The sequence below is a fragment of the Notechis scutatus genome, chromosome 1, assembly GCF_049901735.1.
Source record: "Notechis scutatus isolate UNSWTSFEM ecotype Mainland chromosome 1, rNotScu1.2, whole genome shotgun sequence".
NCBI classification, from domain to species: domain Eukaryota; kingdom Metazoa; phylum Chordata; class Lepidosauria; order Squamata; family Elapidae; genus Notechis; species Notechis scutatus.
The window spans coordinates 69754560-69772460 of record NC_142009.1 but is presented as its reverse complement, the minus strand read 5'-3'; the positions used below and the strand labels follow the sequence as shown (position 1 = coordinate 69772460).

Genomic DNA, 17901 nt, shown 5'->3' with positions numbered 1-17901 from the left:
ATAAAAGCGTAATGCACTGAGCAATGTATATTAAGCATAAATGATTCCAGTATCTGGGGTTTGCAGTTACTAAATCTTAGTTTAGACCACTGAGTCAAAGTTAATCTACACTTCAGATATTTGGGGAGGGGGGAATTCCAATCCCCCAAAACCAATCTGCTTCTGCAGTTTTAAGCATGACATCACCGGGAATCCTTATTCCAACGTAGACACCTTAGTAATTAATAAATAATAATATAGTATACTAATATAATAAGTTGGAAGCCTAATATGAATCAAATGATAAAAATATTTTTGCCAATTTGTAAGTGCAACTGAATTTTATTTTGTTCATTATTTGGTATCAATAGCTAAAAAGTATTCTATTTAAATAAAAATTATATTCTAAAACATAGCAAATATTACAAACAACTAGCCAGAGTTGTAATTATAGCATTTTTGTATGCAACGATTTAACACCCATACAAAAAATACCACATCACCAATAATTTGATATTGCCTCTTCTTACATTGTGATAAAAAGCAGTTTTCCATATTTTTATTTTGCATCTTTAAAGGGAGTCCACCAGGATGGTGGTAGTGTTTTTTTAATGAACTTATCAAGTATTTGAAAAAATTGTTTGGCACTGCATGGAGGAAACCAAAATCATATTTTTTATATATATTTTGCTAGTGTATGGGAAGAGATCCAGAAAAAAATAGCTCTACAAATCTGATCATTTGTTTTTGGCATGACAGATAGAAACATACACAAATAAAATAACAAGCAAACAGTGCTGTCCCTTTCCTCCTTGAATACATCATTGAAGATTAATGCTGCCATTTCAACACTTTGGCACAGAGTTAGACTCTCACACAATTTTATTTAATAACAGTTATTTTTCCTGATTCTGATCAAGATTTCCTGATTGTATGTATTAGGTTTAGTTCAGAGTCCTTAATTTCTAGAATGCACTATTTACAACAACATGCGCATTCTGATCCTGAAGGTTCAGATAGATTTTCTATTATTGATCAAGAACAAGATTTATATACTTAACAGGTAACTGGTCTTTACAATCATGTTCTACATTAGAAAACAGAGTGTTTTTCTAATATATTCTTTGAGTTTTATGTAAGCCTCCAGGTTGAGGCTTAAAATTTAAACCAAGTTTACTAAACGAATCATACATTGTATGTATTGTGGTTGTACAATTTGGGTTGCCAAAAAATCTCATTTTTTAAAACTTTAAACTGCCTGCCTCATCAATATACAAAATATAGAAAATATAAATATTTATAGATGTTTCAGATTTCCTATAAAAAGTTTCTGAATCATCTTATTATCCTTAAAATATTCTGGAAGAATTGACAAAAAAGATTTTCATGACATTAAAAAGAGTAAGATATTTGACAAAGCACAACATACTTTTTCCCTGCTTGCTCTTGTCTTTGTTGTTCTTGAATGCCATCAGCAGCTTGGTGGAAGTCAAATACTAAGAAATTTCAAGAGGACAAAATGAATAGACTTCTATGCAAATTTAAATTTTGGAGTTCCTTATTTTCATTAACAACTAAATACTCAAAAGATCCAACAGAAAACACCAAAAGAAAAATTGTTTCTTCATACACCTTAATTTGCCAAGACTGGAAATGTGGCAATTATAAACTATGTTGTGCTATGCTGCAAATAAAATTATATTTTCAAATATTTTTTAAAGCCCTTCTCAAGCAGAATCTAATAATGTGACAATTGTGAACAGTCTCAGAGTTAAATTGGTGAGGCTTTCCTATGCAATTTCATATACTGTACAAACATACGGTAACACAAAGAACCTTCTGAAATTAAAATTATAAAAACCCTTTCACGGGCTGTAATGATTGCTTAGTTCCAACTTTGCTCTTTAGTTAATGATCCACACCCAAATTATTCTTCCATAGCCATTTACTTGGTAAAAAAAACCTTCTGGTGCCAGTAGAAAACTTTTTAAAACCTATTTAATGAATTGGTGTGGGTGAGATGCCACGTAACAGAACAAGCTTTCCAGATGGCAGACTGCTGAGTCGTTACCCATGGTTAAACAATAAATCTGTAGCTTATCAGAAATGATAATTGTCTTGGAGAAAATCTATCTATGTGATCTGTAGGATTGAAACAACCCAATGGCACATAATCATAATCAGTAATGAATGGGTAACTATGATCTTGGGACTGAGACTGTTTATAGAGTATGAGCAGGCAAATCTTTCTCATTCATTATAGTACTCACAGTACACGATAAGCAAATGATACTTTTGGAAGCCTGTATTTCCCAGAATACCAATTCTTTCTTGATTAAATTTTTATTTTTCCTGAAAAGGTTCTCATTGCAACTGATCACATGAGTGAAACGCACTAAAGAATTACTTTTAAAATTTATCTGATGAAAAAGAGATCTACTTGAGTCAAGTTTTGATTAAGCCATGTAATCAAAGTCAGCACTTGTTATGTGAATCTGATGCTAAGAATGAGAATGCAGAAATAAGCCTGGAATAGGCAGTATTCCCTGGGTGAGCAATTTAGGTGCCAAACTAACTGGACTCTGTTGAAAAAGGTATCTTAAAGTATGACAAAAGCCAGCATTTGATTCTACAATACTAAGCTAATCTCAGAATGAAAATCTCAGTGAGATGAAGTATAACCAGAAAAAAATGGCTTGAGACATTAACAATCATATTTTCCCCTGAATGTCCTAGATACCACAGATCCAAAAATGGCATTTGGAATTGCAACAATTACTCTAAGAATTGACAAGTAGTTCATCCAGTAATCATTTCTATGAAGACTTAGTAAAGAATTATACATATATTGATGTGAGTGCAATTAATATAATTACTTACCAATATGGGCTCTGTCCGATATAATTAGCCTTTTTTCCCAGCCTTCTAAACCTTTTGAAGAAATATTAGGTAATATTCATTAATTTTATTTGTCAGTGTTTAATGATGCAATCCCATGCATATTTATGCAAGAGTACGTTCCCCTAAGTCAAACTGTTATTACTCTGAAGTAGGATTACATTTAACCATCTGAGCTGATCTCAAAAAATTATGAAGTATACGTCAGAGCTAGTGCTTGGTTGGGAGATCATTTGGGAATTCCAGGCCTTTAAGCTACACAGCAGAAAGGAAAAAGGGAAAATCCCAGACAGCAGCAAACCATTTCCATATTGCTAACAAGAAAACTACATATTGCCACTGCAGTTGAAGTGTTTTAATTTTTTAAATCCATTCTAAAAAGTGCCATTTTCATAGTGGCACAGTGAAACTTCTAAACCTTGAACTTTAACCAAAAAGTTGGTGAACTTGTATTCATGCAGTGAAATGTCCTTTCCTTCTCCTGCAATCCTATGTCTTTCAAAACTGCTCTGAAAAATCTTCCTAGCTGATAAAGCAGAGTTAGAGAACAGGACTGTGGGATGCTTTTGAAGATTGGTTCGCATAAGTCTGTTCTTCCAAATATGTGTTTCTATATTTTCGGAATGTCTATATTTCTATTTTTATTTTCACAATATGCTATGGGGTATTATCTAATTTAGTATCAACCTAACATCATTTTCCATTTTTGGAGCACTGTATTGCTAGATATTAGCTGCATGAAACAAACATTTTCTTTTTGAAAAGCCAAAGGTAATTGTTTGTCAAATTGCTAATTGAACATAAGGCAACTGAATGAAAACAGCACATTATCTAACACTCAGTTCTAGTATAATGTTGTGAGAAGACCATGAGAACTACTTCAAATAGTAGCTTACCAAGGTATTCTCACCTTTTCCTTTGTTAACATTTTTCTCTGCTTCTTCAAATAATCCTGGTAGGTGAATTACTACACCATTTCCTGGAGAAAAACGTAAAAAAGAAAGTTAAAAAAATAATGTGAGGTCTCTTCCAAAGGTCACTGTTTGAAGTATGATAAAATAATGCAAATACTGTTACACACATCATATATTTATCATGTATTGGTGATTTTGATTCGCCAGAAAGTACTTTTTCCCACACAAGGCAATGCACTGTCATTCTACTTTCTCACTTTCTCTCCCAATTGCTCCTCTACTACAGCTCCAGAAAGTTAAAGCACCCTTTGGAATAATACAGATATAGCAGGGTGGTTCATTCATTCAATGGAAATTAACACAAATATGGAGATCCAATTTACCTAAAGTAAGCAGTCTCAAATAGCATAAACCAGACATTGGTATACAGATGGAAGAGTTTGAAGATCTTACTTTTTACGCTATAGCTGGTTAATATGAACTAACCTCTACTTATTACTTGCATCAGAGCTTACAATTTAACCTGGAATTACTTCTATGGCATGTATACTTCTTTTTTCAAGGTTGTTGCCATCAACATTTAAAACTACCACATTAATGGTAATTTTGAAAGGGAAAACCCCCCTGAATTTAAAACTTCTTTCTTCCGCCAAAAACCAACAACAGATACATAGAAATGAATCTTCCATTTCTTTGGAGAATCTGATAGCCTTCCCATATGTTGGGGGTAAATAATCTAATATTACTTTCAGGTAAACATGGTAATAGTATTCCATAGTGTCCCACTATGGTATGTGCCTGATCTCCCCTCCCCCCAATACACACACACACACACACATACACATACCTTCTGAAATGAAGGACTCATGTCAGATTTTTGTGACTACTCTCACAAAATGGCTGCCACACAGGGATATATCATTTATAATATGGTTCATATGATCGGTGGCAACCACGGTGTAAAAGACAAATTTTCCCACCTGTTTTTATCATCCTCACAATTATAAGCAGCAACTTTGTCTTCATATTGGACAAGCAGGAGCCTTCCAACTGGCATTTTAATTTTCTAAGAATATCTAAGTATCTATGTAAAGTCAAAATACATATTCTCAAAATAAAACTAATAGTGTAGCTCTGTGCTTTATATTATGCCAGATTCTCATTGTGTTGGAGAGGGGTCGATGGGTGCATTGGTTCTTATAGATGCCATTATGAGAATTTTAAGCAAGGCATATTTTCTTAATCTCTGTGGTATAACTGCTGTTATGTTTCAAAACGGTGAAAAAGAGCAGCTATAATATTTGTAGGTATTCCTGACAGCTGCATCCTCCAGACTCATCAAACTGCAACTTCTATTGTGATGGTTGAGGATACGATGAACAGTAGTCTAAGATACGTAAAGGAATATAAAGTTAGGGTAGGCTCCTCTATTACACAGTGTTGCTAAATACATCTGCTATTTGAAGAATGTATTTGGCCCCTGCCTGCCCTACTCCCAGACTTGCATGAATGGGTATCGCGATTTTTACTTGTAAATGTTCCAACAGACATAGGGAACTTGCTTAGACGTAGGCAACCTGTTATTTGTGCACTTTAACCAATAAAAATGATTTTTCATGTATAAAACGCATATAAAAATATATTCATATATGGAAATAGGAATGACTCAGAAGAAGAAAAATACATCCTGTTCCCCACTATGCATTGCAGTTACATTTGCTAGGGAAGACAGATGATAACTCATTCAACCCAGAATTCTGAGGTCAAAATGGATCATCCTGTGGCACACAGCAAGAGATATACAGTTCCTTTTGCTTAGCATCCATATAAAAGTATTTTTTTTGGGGGGAATCTGCAACTTACTGCATTATAGTAAAACAAACTGTTTCATCTAACAAAACTTTCTCCCAAACCTAGCATTAGAATCACTCAGGAAATCAAAAACAACAGCAATACCCAAATACAGTAAGGATACTTTTTGTCCTATCCTCTCTCTTTTAACTTGAGAGGTTTCCCAGCATTGTTTCAATGATGTATTAACTTTTTGCATCTACTCAGAAATATATCTGAAGTAGAACTACAAATAGTGTGGTCCTCTGAGGAAACAAAAGCAAACAAATCATTTCCATAGATACCACTAACATGGGTGGTATCTAGAAATGTGTTTTTCCTTCTTTATTTGCATAAATATTGTAGCAAGTGACATATGTCCTTGTGTATTTCCTCACGGTAGTTACTGAACAATGCATTTCAAATTTTTCATAAACACTGAGTGAACTTTCAAGATCTTGACTAATAAGAATGGTATGTTTGCACAGTAGTGAAAATTACTCACCAATAAATGCTGTGACTTTTGGATTGATGATACCACTGGGTAACAGATGAAAATCATATTCCACAGAATCTACAACAACCGTATGTCCAGCATTATTACCTCCCTGTGAAAAATAATTTTTTTAGCTTCAGTTAAAAACAAACATTTAAAAATTATATTCTCACTAAAGATACTTTGATGCTTTCAATGTCTCTTTTTACAGCTAGAGGACACCTATCTTAATAGCAAAAACAAACATGAATATAAATATTCTTCAGTGCACTGATATTACTTGACTGCTTCTCCCAACCTGTCTTTTCATTTATAAGTGTACTAATAAGGAAATAAAATTATTACTGGAGACAATGTTTAAATAAATTTAGTACTGTAGTAGGTTGTTTTAGTGAAAGAAAGATCTCATCCTTTAAAGCACTGACACTACCATTAATTTCCTCCAAAGATCAGAAACATATAAAAGAAAATTGAAATGCTTTGGCTATAGTTATCTATGTATGTGCAAATTGGAATTGGACATAATGCTTAGCAAAATGGGGCACGTGTTTGCTATTTAGTTTAGGTTTTCCTGTAGCAGATGTCAACCAGGTGCTATTTAACACTATGAATTAGTATGTTGCTCATTAACAATTGTCATTCACATATGTTTACTGTTTCATGTAAATTGTTTTTACATTATCTTGCACTGTGAGCTGCCAAGAATCAATCTGAAGTTATTTATCTATTGTCTGGGCAGCATCTAAATAAACAAATTAATGCAGCATTAAAATACAGCAACTTTTCACAAACATGGAAATACTACAGCAGTGATTGTGCAGTAAACCACTTGTGCAAGTATGCCATCAAATATAATATTTCTGCTCAGATAGATATACAGACACACAATAATAGCAAAAAAGAAAAGAAAAGCATTGAAGAGTATAATACTTATTTTTATAGCTACCTTACTTGATTTATAGCGTACCCTAATTCTCTGATAAGCACTCAAGACATACTTAAAAATTAAGAAAAACAGAATGAAAAGTTATCAATACAAATTAAAATTAAATATAACAAATACTAAAATCATATCACAGTTAAAAGCTCAATAAAATAGCTGCATCTTCACAGAAGTCCTATGTACCCAGACAGCAGGGGTCAAAAAAACAGTCCCCAGAGGTTTCCTGGATATGATCCAAACAACTGTAAAAACACTGCCCACCCTCAGTCCCATTCCAACAAGTTTTCCAAAAGGGTATTACAGTTAATGATTAAAAAAAGAAATACAGAAAACATAGCAAAACTGTGTTCACACCCACCCACAAGTTCTTCATGTAAGTCATCTACCATTTGATAAAAATGATAAGTGGTACATTTAGACTACAAAAGAGACAATTAAGAGGATATATGATTGCAGTATTTCAGTACTTGAAGGCAGGGGTGGTATGCTACCGGTTCGGACTGGTTCGGTTGTACCGGTAGCTCCTAACAGCAGCTGTCAGAACCAGTTAGGTCTGACTTGCTCCGAGGATCTTCAGTTAGGCCCTCCCATCCGCCCGTGCTCCTAGGTCCTTTTTATCCTGTCAGCTGTTTGGCGCGGCAGAGCGGATTGCCCTGCTAATCAGCTGAGAGGCGCAGGGGGTTTATGTTAGTCATGACATGCATGCACAGCGTGCAATCACTGAACCGGTTGTTAAGCCGGTAGCATCCCACCCCTGCTTGAAGGGGCCTTGCAACAAAAAGTATGTGGATTTATTCTAGATATATCCAAGGGCAGAAAGAACCCCCAATGGGTAAAAGCAATATAGAAGGAAATCCAAACTCAAAATAAGAAGTAATTCCAGACTATGAGGGCTACTAAACAGTGGACACCGTACCTCCTAGAGTTTTGGATCCCAATCCAGGACAAAAGGGTGAAAAGTTTGTTTCCAAATCAGTGAGGTGCCAGGGCTTACTAGCTAAGAAAAGTCCCATGGTCATGATGGGATACATGTACTCCTAAATTGCTTTTACAGGTAATTCTTGCGTAATGACCATTCATTCAACATCCGTTTGAAATTATGATGACATTGAAAAGAAGGGACCTACGACCCATGCTTAAAGTTTACAGCCATTGCAGGGCCCCTGTAGTTAGGTGAGTGAGATCTGGCTCTTGGCAAGCTGTTCACACTTATAATGGATTGCCAAGCACCCTGTGATCACATGATCACATTTGAACTCTTCCCTGCCGGCAGCTTCTCTAAGAAAGTCAATGAGGGAAGGGTTCAAGCCACTGCCACCTGCTGCCATGACTCCTTCTGGCTCTGGGAGGGGAGGGGGCTAGCTGAAAGAAGTCCATCAAGATCCACTTTGGGACAAACCATTTTCAGGCGGCTTATTTGGAAGTGGAAGGTCTGCCTGACAAATTGGTTTTCCCACATGAGGTAAAATTTTGATATATCTGAGCATTTGCTGGAGAGGCAGCATTTGCTGTCTTGTTATCATTATTATTTTCTGTCAATGAGCTCTCAATTATTTAAATCAACATATTTTCACTTGCACACAAATCTTCTTAGCACCTATCATTTATCTGTTTTTTGTAACTACAGATATGAGCTAAGATTTCACAAATGGATGTATTCACATATATTCAAGATACAGGGAAGCACTCATTTTTTAATTCAAATATAAGAATCTTCAGACACTCCTTGGGGCTAATTTGAGGCTTAACGTATGTGATAGGTTGATCCAAATGATAATTCTACCCCCACATCCAATGTTCGTACTCCATCAAATTCAGATGGTTAGTGCTGTGTTTGAATGGGGAACCTTTAAGAGTTTTTATTTAGTGGGTTTGATGTAAAAGACTAACACAGCTACCACTCTGAAGACATGTCAAAACTGATCCTCTTTTGTTTATTTTAGAACAGGCATAAAATAATGTTCAGGTAACATAAAACAGTGCAGAACTCAGTGACAAGCAGCTCTTCTTTCTATAAGAATCTAAACTCCTGTGAATGCCCTCCTGTGAATGCCTTCCAACAGTGTTGGAAGAAATGTCCATCTGGGTTCAGTTCCAAGTGGGAAAAAAGACACTGGAAACATGGTGACTGCTTGGAAGAATGGTTGGTGGACAGGACCACATGGTTTTGAAGTCCTGGGCAAAAAAGCACACTGGTGAGAGAGAGAGATTTATAACCTCTGTGGGGCTTTGAACTTACTTGCTTCCTGTTCCTGTGGCAAGAAATGTATCCTGATTGGTTGTCAGACTCCCATGGGGCCATGCAGGGTTAGCTTGGTTGAATCTTGCTGGGTGATATAATCTTCCCAGGTGCCATGTGGTGAGATGGGTAGAGGGCTATCTTACCATGTCCTGAGGGCCATGTCTTAATCCCATCACCCTGGAGCTGAAGGTGGGGCAGGGAGCTGCAGGAAGCTGCTTTGTCTTTAAAAGCATGTTTCTCCTTTTTTCATCAAGGAAAACATAATAATTCCTAGAATATTTCATTCTTCTAGGAGAAGGGTGGGTGCTAACTTTCTACAACAGCATTGCGTGTGAAGCTTTCCTTTTTACAAGTTCGAACACTATATTTGTAGATAATCAATATCAGAATATGATTTACAGAGCAAAGAGGCTATAACTGTTTATATGGTTGAGTTCTCAAAAGATTTGTCACTTATCATATTGTTTTATGATATTAGGCGTTTCTTTACAATATCATTTTTCTATTTATATTCAACTAAGTGACAGTTACCTTGCTTTTCAGAATGTTACTGAACACACCTAAGTCTGAAACTTAGGTTGCTGAGGTAACATCTATGGTCCATCTCCTTTCCCATTTTTTTTTTCAGGTACCAAAACATAATGGCATTATTTTATTGGCAAACATGAGAATTCTGTGAATGTCCAAAAACAATTATCTATAACCAACAGACCTTAAAAGTAACAAAACATTTATTAGCTTAAAGTTCTATAGGTGTAAATATTCTACAATAAGAATTTCTTTGCTGTGTACATATCTATCTCTTCTTGAAAGTCTCAACTGATGGCGCTCCCACAACTTCCGAGGGCAAGCTGTTCCATTGGTTAATTGTTCTCAATGTCAGAAAGTTTATCCTTGTTTCCAAGTTAAATATCTCCTTGTTCAGTTTCCATCCATTATTCCTTGTCTGGCCTACAGGAGCTTTAGAAAATAGCTTGACCCCTTCCTCCCTGTGGCAGCCCCTCAAATATTGGAAGACCGCTATCATGTCTCCCCTGGTCCTTCTCTTTACTAGACTAGCCAAGCCCAGTTCCTGCAACCGTTCGTTGTGTGTTTTAGCCTCCAGTCCCCTAATCATCCTGGTTGCTCTTCTCTGTACTTTTTCTAGAGTTTCAACATCTTTTTTATAATGTGGTGAACAAAACTGGATGCAGTACTCTAGGTGTGGTCTTACTAAGGCTTTATAGAGTGGCGCTCCCACAACTTCCCTTGATCTTGACTGTATCCCTCTGTTAATACAACTTAGGATTGCGTTAGCTTTTTTGGTGGCGGCGGCTGCACACTGCTGGCTTATATTTAGCTGGTTGTCCACTAAGACTCCAAGATCCCTCTCACAGTTACTGCTATTGAGCCTGGTTTCACCCAGTCTATATGTGTACTTTTGGTTTTTCTTGCCTAAGTGTAGGACTTTACTTTTCTCTATATTGAATTTCATTTTATTAGATATGGCCCAGTGTTGTAGTCTGTCAAGATCCATTTGGATCTTGAGCCTATCTTCTTGGGTGTTAGCTATTCCTGCCAGCTTAGTATCATCTGCAAATTTGGTAAGTTCCCCTTACATCCAGGAATTTCATTAATAAATGGTCAAAAACATGCTAAGGTTTTAAGTAATAGAAAATATATTGCAGGACAAAATCATATTCCTAAAGTAATCAGGGATGTGCCCTGTTCACTTTTAATTTCATATTCTATAGCTTTACCTTGCCCTTACATTTATATTCAAACTCTTCCTTTCCCAACCAACTAATCTTGGTTGATTAAGGGAACTAAGCACAATCAAACTTGGTTAATTTTTGGCTAGATGTTCACCAGATGCAAATTGTCTGTAGGCTAGGCTGGAAAGTAGAAGCAAAAATCCTGAAAATGTGGCAATAGCGAACAATTTCCATGCTGTTTTTCTCCCAAGATTATACAGAAATGACTATAAGCTCACTAGGAATCTTTGTTAAATTTTGATTTAACAAAGACTTTCTCTGAATCTGATTACTTCCTTTTTGTCCAGAATACTCTTATCACCTCAAATTCAGTATTCAGTGATCTTCTCTTTCTTTTTAAAAGAAAGATACATTAAGATTTAGGTTTGTTAATGTATTTATCTTGATAAGAGCAAGTAAAAGAAAATGCAATTAATTTTACTATTTATGTATCGCTGACCCAGAAATATCCACAGGATAGCAGAAAGATAAAAGAAGCATTGCACAGTTGTGGAAAAACTCCCACAGCGTTTGTATGTACAACATGAAGTGGCACGCACAACCCAAAGGAATAGAGCTTACGATACAATATCATGTCACTCTTTTCATGACAAAACTCAGTAAAACTCAGTAAAATCCTGAAGATCTCCATGCTTTCAACATTTATTTTCATGAAAGGGGGGGGGGGGGGGGGGCGGGGGGGGGGGGGGGGGGGGGGGGGGGGGGGGGGGGGGGGGGGGGGGGGGGGGGGGGGGGGGGGGGGGGGGGGGGGGGGGGGGGGGGGGGGGGGGGGGGGGGGGGGGGGGGGGGGGGGGGGGGGGGGGGGGGGGGGGGGGGGGGGGGGGGGGGGGGGGGGGGGGGGGGGGGGGGGGGGGGGGGGGGGGGGGGGGGGGGGGGGGGGGGGGGGGGGGGGGGGGGGGGGGGGGGGGGGGGGGGGGGGGGGGGGGGGGGGGGGGGGGGGGGGGGGGGGGGGGGGGGGGGGGGGGGGGGGGGGGGGGGGGGGGGGGGGGGGGGGGGGGGGGGGGGGGGGGGGGGGGGGGGGGGGGGGGGGGGGGGGGGGGGGGGGGGGGGGGGGGGGGGGGGGGGGGGGGGGGGGGGGGGGGGGGGGGGGGGGGGGGGGGGGGGGGGGGGGGGGGGGGGGGGGGGGGGGGGGGGGGGGGGGGGGGGGGGGGGGGGGGGGGGGGGGGGGGGGGGGGGGGGGGGGGGGGGGGGGGGGGGGGGGGGGGGGGGGGGGGGGGGGGGGGGGGGGGGGGGGGGGGGGGGGGGGGGGGGGGGGGGGGGGGGGGGGGGGGGGGGGGGGGGGGGGGGGGGGGGGGGGGGGGGGGGGGGGGGGGGGGGGGGGGGGGGGGGGGGGGGGGGGGGGGGGGGGGGGGGGGGGGGGGGGGGGGGGGGGGGGGGGGGGGGGGGGGGGGGGGGGGGGGGGGGGGGGGGGGGGGGGGGGGGGGGGGGGGGGGGGGGGGGGGGGGGGGGGGGGGGGGGGGGGGGGGGGGGGGGGGGGGGGGGGGGGGGGGGGGGGGGGGGGGGGGGGGGGGGGGGGGGGGGGGGGGGGGGGGGGGGGGGGGGGGGGGGGGGGGGGGGGGGGGGGGGGGGGGGGGGGGGGGGGGGGGGGGGGGGGGGGGGGGGGGGGGGGGGGGGGGGGGGGGGGGGGGGGGGGGGGGGGGGGGGGGGGGGGGGGGGGGGGGGGGGGGGGGGGGGGGGGGGGGGGGGGGGGGGGGGGGGGGGGGGGGGGGGGGGGGGGGGGGGGGGGGGGGGGGGGGGGGGGGGGGGGGGGGGGGGGGGGGGGGGGGGGGGGGGGGGGGGGGGGGGGGGGGGGGGGGGGGGGGGGGGGGGGGGGGGGGGGGGGGGGGGGGGGGGGGGGGGGGGGGGGGGGGGGGGGGGGGGGGGGGGGGGGGGGGGGGGGGGGGGGGGGGGGGGGGGGGGGGGGGGGGGGGGGGGGGGGGGGGGGGGGGGGGGGGGGGGGGGGGGGGGGGGGGGGGGGGGGGGGGGGGGGGGGGGGGGGGGGGGGGGGGGGGGGGGGGGGGGGGGGGGGGGGGGGGGGGGGGGGGGGGGGGGGGGGGGGGGGGGGGGGGGGGGGGGGGGGGGGGGGGGGGGGGGGGGGGGGGGGGGGGGGGGGGGGGGGGGGGGGGGGGGGGGGGGGGGGGGGGGGGGGGGGGGGGGGGGGGGGGGGGGGGGGGGGGGGGGGGGGGGGGGGGGGGGGGGGGGGGGGGGGGGGGGGGGGGGGGGGGGGGGGGGGGGGGGGGGGGGGGGGGGGGGGGGGGGGGGGGGGGGGGGGGGGGGGGGGGGGGGGGGGGGGGGGGGGGGGGGGGGGGGGGGGGGGGGGGGGGGGGGGGGGGGGGGGGGGGGGGGGGGGGGGGGGGGGGGGGGGGGGGGGGGGGGGGGGGGGGGGGGGGGGGGGGGGGGGGGGGGGGGGGGGGGGGGGGGGGGGGGGGGGGGGGGGGGGGGGGGGGGGGGGGGGGGGGGGGGGGGGGGGGGGGGGGGGGGGGGGGGGGGGGGGGGGGGGGGGGGGGGGGGGGGGGGGGGGGGGGGGGGGGGGGGGGGGGGGGGGGGGGGGGGGGGGGGGGGGGGGGGGGGGGGGGGGGGGGGGGGGGGGGGGGGGGGGGGGGGGGGGGGGGGGGGGGGGGGGGGGGGGGGGGGGGGGGGGGGGGGGGGGGGGGGGGGGGGGGGGGGGGGGGGGGGGGGGGGGGGGGGGGGGGGGGGGGGGGGGGGGGGGGGGGGGGGGGGGGGGGGGGGGGTTTTTTTTTTTTTTTTTTTTTTTTTTTTTTTTTTTTTTTTTTTTTTTTTTTTTGGTTTGGTGGGGGGGTGTTTTTTCCGGGGTTTTTTTTTTTTTTTTTTTTTTTTTTTTTTTTTTTTGTTTTTTTTTTGGGTTGGGGGGGTTGGGGGGGGGGGGGGGGGGGCCCGCCCCCCCCCCCCCCCCCCCCCCTGGGGGGGGGGCGGGGGCCGGGGGGGGGGGGGGGGGGGGCTTTCCCCCCTCCTTCATTAAAATCTTGAATACATATATAACTGGTTTGAATTAAATTATTGATTCATTTTCACTGACTAGAACTCTCAAAAACATTACATGCAAATGAAAATATCTCCATGTTTATTATTCTAGCTAATTCCTTGAGACAAAGGAATTACCTATTAAGAGCTGTAAATAAATAATAAGCAACTTGTCTGAAGTCTCAGTGGAGTCACTGATACAAAGAAAGCAACAAAATATATGACATTATAAATTCCTTGTTAGTAACTGTCTAATCTAGACATCTCTCTGAGGAATGCAAGCTAGCTAAAACTACATTGACATTTCATATTCTACTTCTGAAAGGACATTTCAACCTTTAGTTGAAATGTTTTAATAACATAAAAAGAGGAAAGAGTGCACTCCACACATATTAAATGTGTTTTATTTAGAATAACAGAGTTGGAAGGGACCTTGGAGGTCTTCTAGTCCAACCCCCTGCTCAGGCAGGAAACCCTATACAAATGGTTGTCCAACCTCTTCCCAAAAACTTGCAGTGTTGGAGAATTCACAACTTCTGGAGGCAAGTTGTTCCACTAGTTAATTGTTCTAACTGTCAGGAAATTTCTTCTTAGTTCTAGGTTGCTTCTCTCCTTGATTAGTTTCCATCCATTGCTTTATAAACTATAACTATAAATTATAAATTTAAAATATATGAAGTTTGGGTTTTTTTTTCTAATCTTGTCCATTTTCTGAGTGTACCAGCCAAATGTAATCTAAAGGTCAGTTGACACAACTAGAACAAAAAACTGCACCACTGATTTGGTCATACTGAGGTCAACATTTTATATATTAAGCCAGGGTTCCCCAGTTCATGCACCAATCCACAGCATACCAGCAACCAATCCGCGCAAATAAGCAAAGCCCCATCTGTAGGGTAGAGGCAGCATGCAAAACCACACCCTCTCTGGTCCACAGAAAAACCTTTCTCTATAAAACCAGTCCCTGGTGCCCACTGTATTTAAAACTATAAACTATAAATTTAAACTATTAAACTACACTATAAATTTAGTTATACTTTGTTAACTAAATCATGCTTTTAAAAAATCAAACTAAAATCTTTTAATTACTATCTCTCCACTAAATGTGACCTTAATGGTATATCACAAAATGTATGTCAAACATATACTCATATTGATCTTGCAGATAGAAATCCTAATATGCACAGAATCCCCAATAGTTTTTATTGTGGATTAACAAAAAAGGAGAACAAATGATGATATCACTGCAATAATAGCTTGTTTCACTTGGATCAGAAAGATGTTCAGACAACATCTTTTCCCTGTCAAGTTCATATACTTATATGCAATCAGTTTAATATAATCAGGAGACATTAAAATGATCAAAGGCCAAATATATCAAATCAAAAGAAATACAACTGTGAGAATAGGCCACTCTCTCATTGCAACTACTGTATACACATCTGTAAGCCATAACATATATTCTAATTACAAATATATCAGTATATCTCTGGAATATAGAACAAAACTCTCGTAATCATATTCAGTTCTTAGGAATGCAATTAAATAAAGGCAATCTTTCACCATCTAGATGCCGCTATCACATTTATTTTAATAGGAATAAAATCTTGTAGTAAAGCTTTTGCTTTATGACTGCAGTGGCAGAACTATTTTAAAAAATCATGTTGGCTCAGATTGCTAGACATGAAGGATCTGACCACTTCGTTGATAATTCTAAAATATCCAGTTTCATCAGCATGCACAACTGTTACATAAATATGCTTCAAATGAAAATGATCTAGTAATCTCACAGATTAACACTTTAGAACAGAAAATAAGTTCATTATTGGCATGCCTTATTGTAAAGTGCAAAGTCCATGTATGTTTACATAGAAATACATATTTTCCCTGTATTCATTAGGGCTCATTTCTAAATAACATTCTGGATTTCAGCCTAAATTAGCAGTATATAATTCTTATGAAGTGAGAAATATTGAAAAGCTTTTCAGGCCAAACTTATAATAAAGTTTCAGATATCATTAGAAGAGGAGTTATCAGCAGAGAGTGGCATAAAATTATTTGAATAGCTAAAAGGAAATAAAGGATAAAACGTCATCATTATTTACCTCTGATAGCAGTTTCTTATACAATGTGCTTGGAATTACAAAACCAAATTTTATGAAAGAAAAAGTACACTACAGTATTAATATTTTATCCAACAGACAAAAATTGTTTGCCCAAGATAACTATGATAAATTTCTAACAAAGAGTCAAACAGTCCGGGAGCAATGTTGCTTGAAACACCATTCTATAATAGGATAGTGGATTAGGGAAAGCTGTTCTAAAAAATAAGCACACACAAACACACCCGACACAAAATAAACTCCAAGGGGAGGGGGGAGCTGGCGTCGCGACGATACGGCATGCGATCTTGGAGGTCTGAGGTCGCTGCCGATATCTTTGCTCCTGGACGGTCCTATTGGAGCTAAACCGTCCCGAAGAGACAATAAAAGTGAAGAGCGCATCCTGTCGATCCCAGGGATACCGCAAAGTCCCTGGTAGATCCAGGAGAAGCTCTTCTTGCCAGCGGCAAAGAGGCAGCCATTAAAGCTGCTGAAGTTGGGACAGCTCCGAAACGGAAGAGAAAGGGCGTTGGTACTTACCTGATACGCCCGTTCTCTTTGAGCTGTTCAGAGCATCCAGTAGTGGGAGGTGCTTCAGTCTCTGCATCCATAGGCTGATCTTTAATTGAGGAACGCTCCTCCTCCTCCACCTGACTCCTCCATGCGTTCCCCAGTTTTTGCGAAGACGAGAGAAATAAGTGCTCTCATCCTCACGACCTAAAAAGTTCATTGGCCGAAACAGGACCCCACCAGACGGAAAAAGGGTGGGGCTGGATGCTCTTCACAGCTCAAAGAGAACGGGCGTATCAGGTAAGTACCAACGCCCTTTCTCCTATGAGCTGTTCAGAGCATCCAGTAGTGGGACATGCCAAAGCTTGGCCTGTCCTACGGGAGGGACTCCATCTGGTCTGGAATCTCCTCCTGGTCCCTGTGGACCCGTTGCAGTACTCTTCTGCCGAAGGAGGCCTCCGCAGAGGCAAACACATCAATTTTATAATGTCTAATGAAGGGCAATGGGGAAGCCCAAGTCGCAACCCGGCATATTTCAGTTATTGGTGCCTGTGTGGCCCAAGCTGCCGAAGTTGCTGTGCTCCTAGTTGAATGAGCTGTTATGCCCCTAGGCACCTGCAGAGATTGAGACTGATATGATTTAGCTACTGCAGCCCGTATCCAATGGCCTATCGTAGATGGTGATACCTTGTGACCCTGGGTATTGGGCTGAAAGGACACAAATAAGGCCTCCGATTTCCTGAAGGTCTCTGTACGCTTGATATAAATTCGCAGAGCGCGTCTTACATCAAGCTTATGTCATTGTCTCTCCATCGCCTGTGATGGTCTGGGACAAAAATTTGGAAGAATGAGCTCTTGTGCCCTATGGAAAGCCGAATTGACCTTGGGCATAAATGTGGGATCAGGACGAAGGACCACTCGATCGGCATGAAACAAACAGAGATCTTGTCTGACAGACAAGGCTGCAATTTCTGAAATACGACGAGCGGAGGTGATCGCTACAAGGAAAACTACTTTGTATGTCAGGAATTGGAGACTTGACTTCCTCAAAGGTTCGAAAGGCCCCTTAGTGAGGGCGACAAGGACCTTGTTAAGGTCCCAGGTGGGGTAACGGTGCACTGCTGGAGGATGTAAATTGGTGGCTCCTCTAAGGAAGGACCTTATGCGTGGGTGATGTGAGAGAGAACTGAGACCCTCGCAAGTGATAACTGATGTCAAGGCCGCTACCTGTCTTTTTAGTGTATTAGGTGACAGCCCTTTGTCAAGTCCCTC

The 17901-nt window shown here is 44.1% G+C and overlaps 1 protein-coding gene across 2 annotated transcripts in view; it reads right to left on the bottom strand.

Moving 5' to 3' along the window:
- The window catches only part of ADSS2 (adenylosuccinate synthase 2), a 47440-nt gene that overhangs the window by 13391 nt on the left and 16148 nt on the right, over positions 1-17901 (bottom strand). For both annotated transcript variants that reach the window (XM_026669395.2, XM_087967126.1), the window contains exons 2-5: positions 6127-6229; positions 3788-3856; positions 2860-2910; positions 1409-1475 (exon numbers count right to left, since the gene is read on the bottom strand). In XM_026669395.2, the coding sequence (XP_026525180.2) occupies positions 1409-1475; positions 2860-2910; positions 3788-3856; positions 6127-6229 (290 nt within the window). The remainder of the gene's footprint in view (positions 1-1408; positions 1476-2859; positions 2911-3787; positions 3857-6126; positions 6230-17901) is intronic.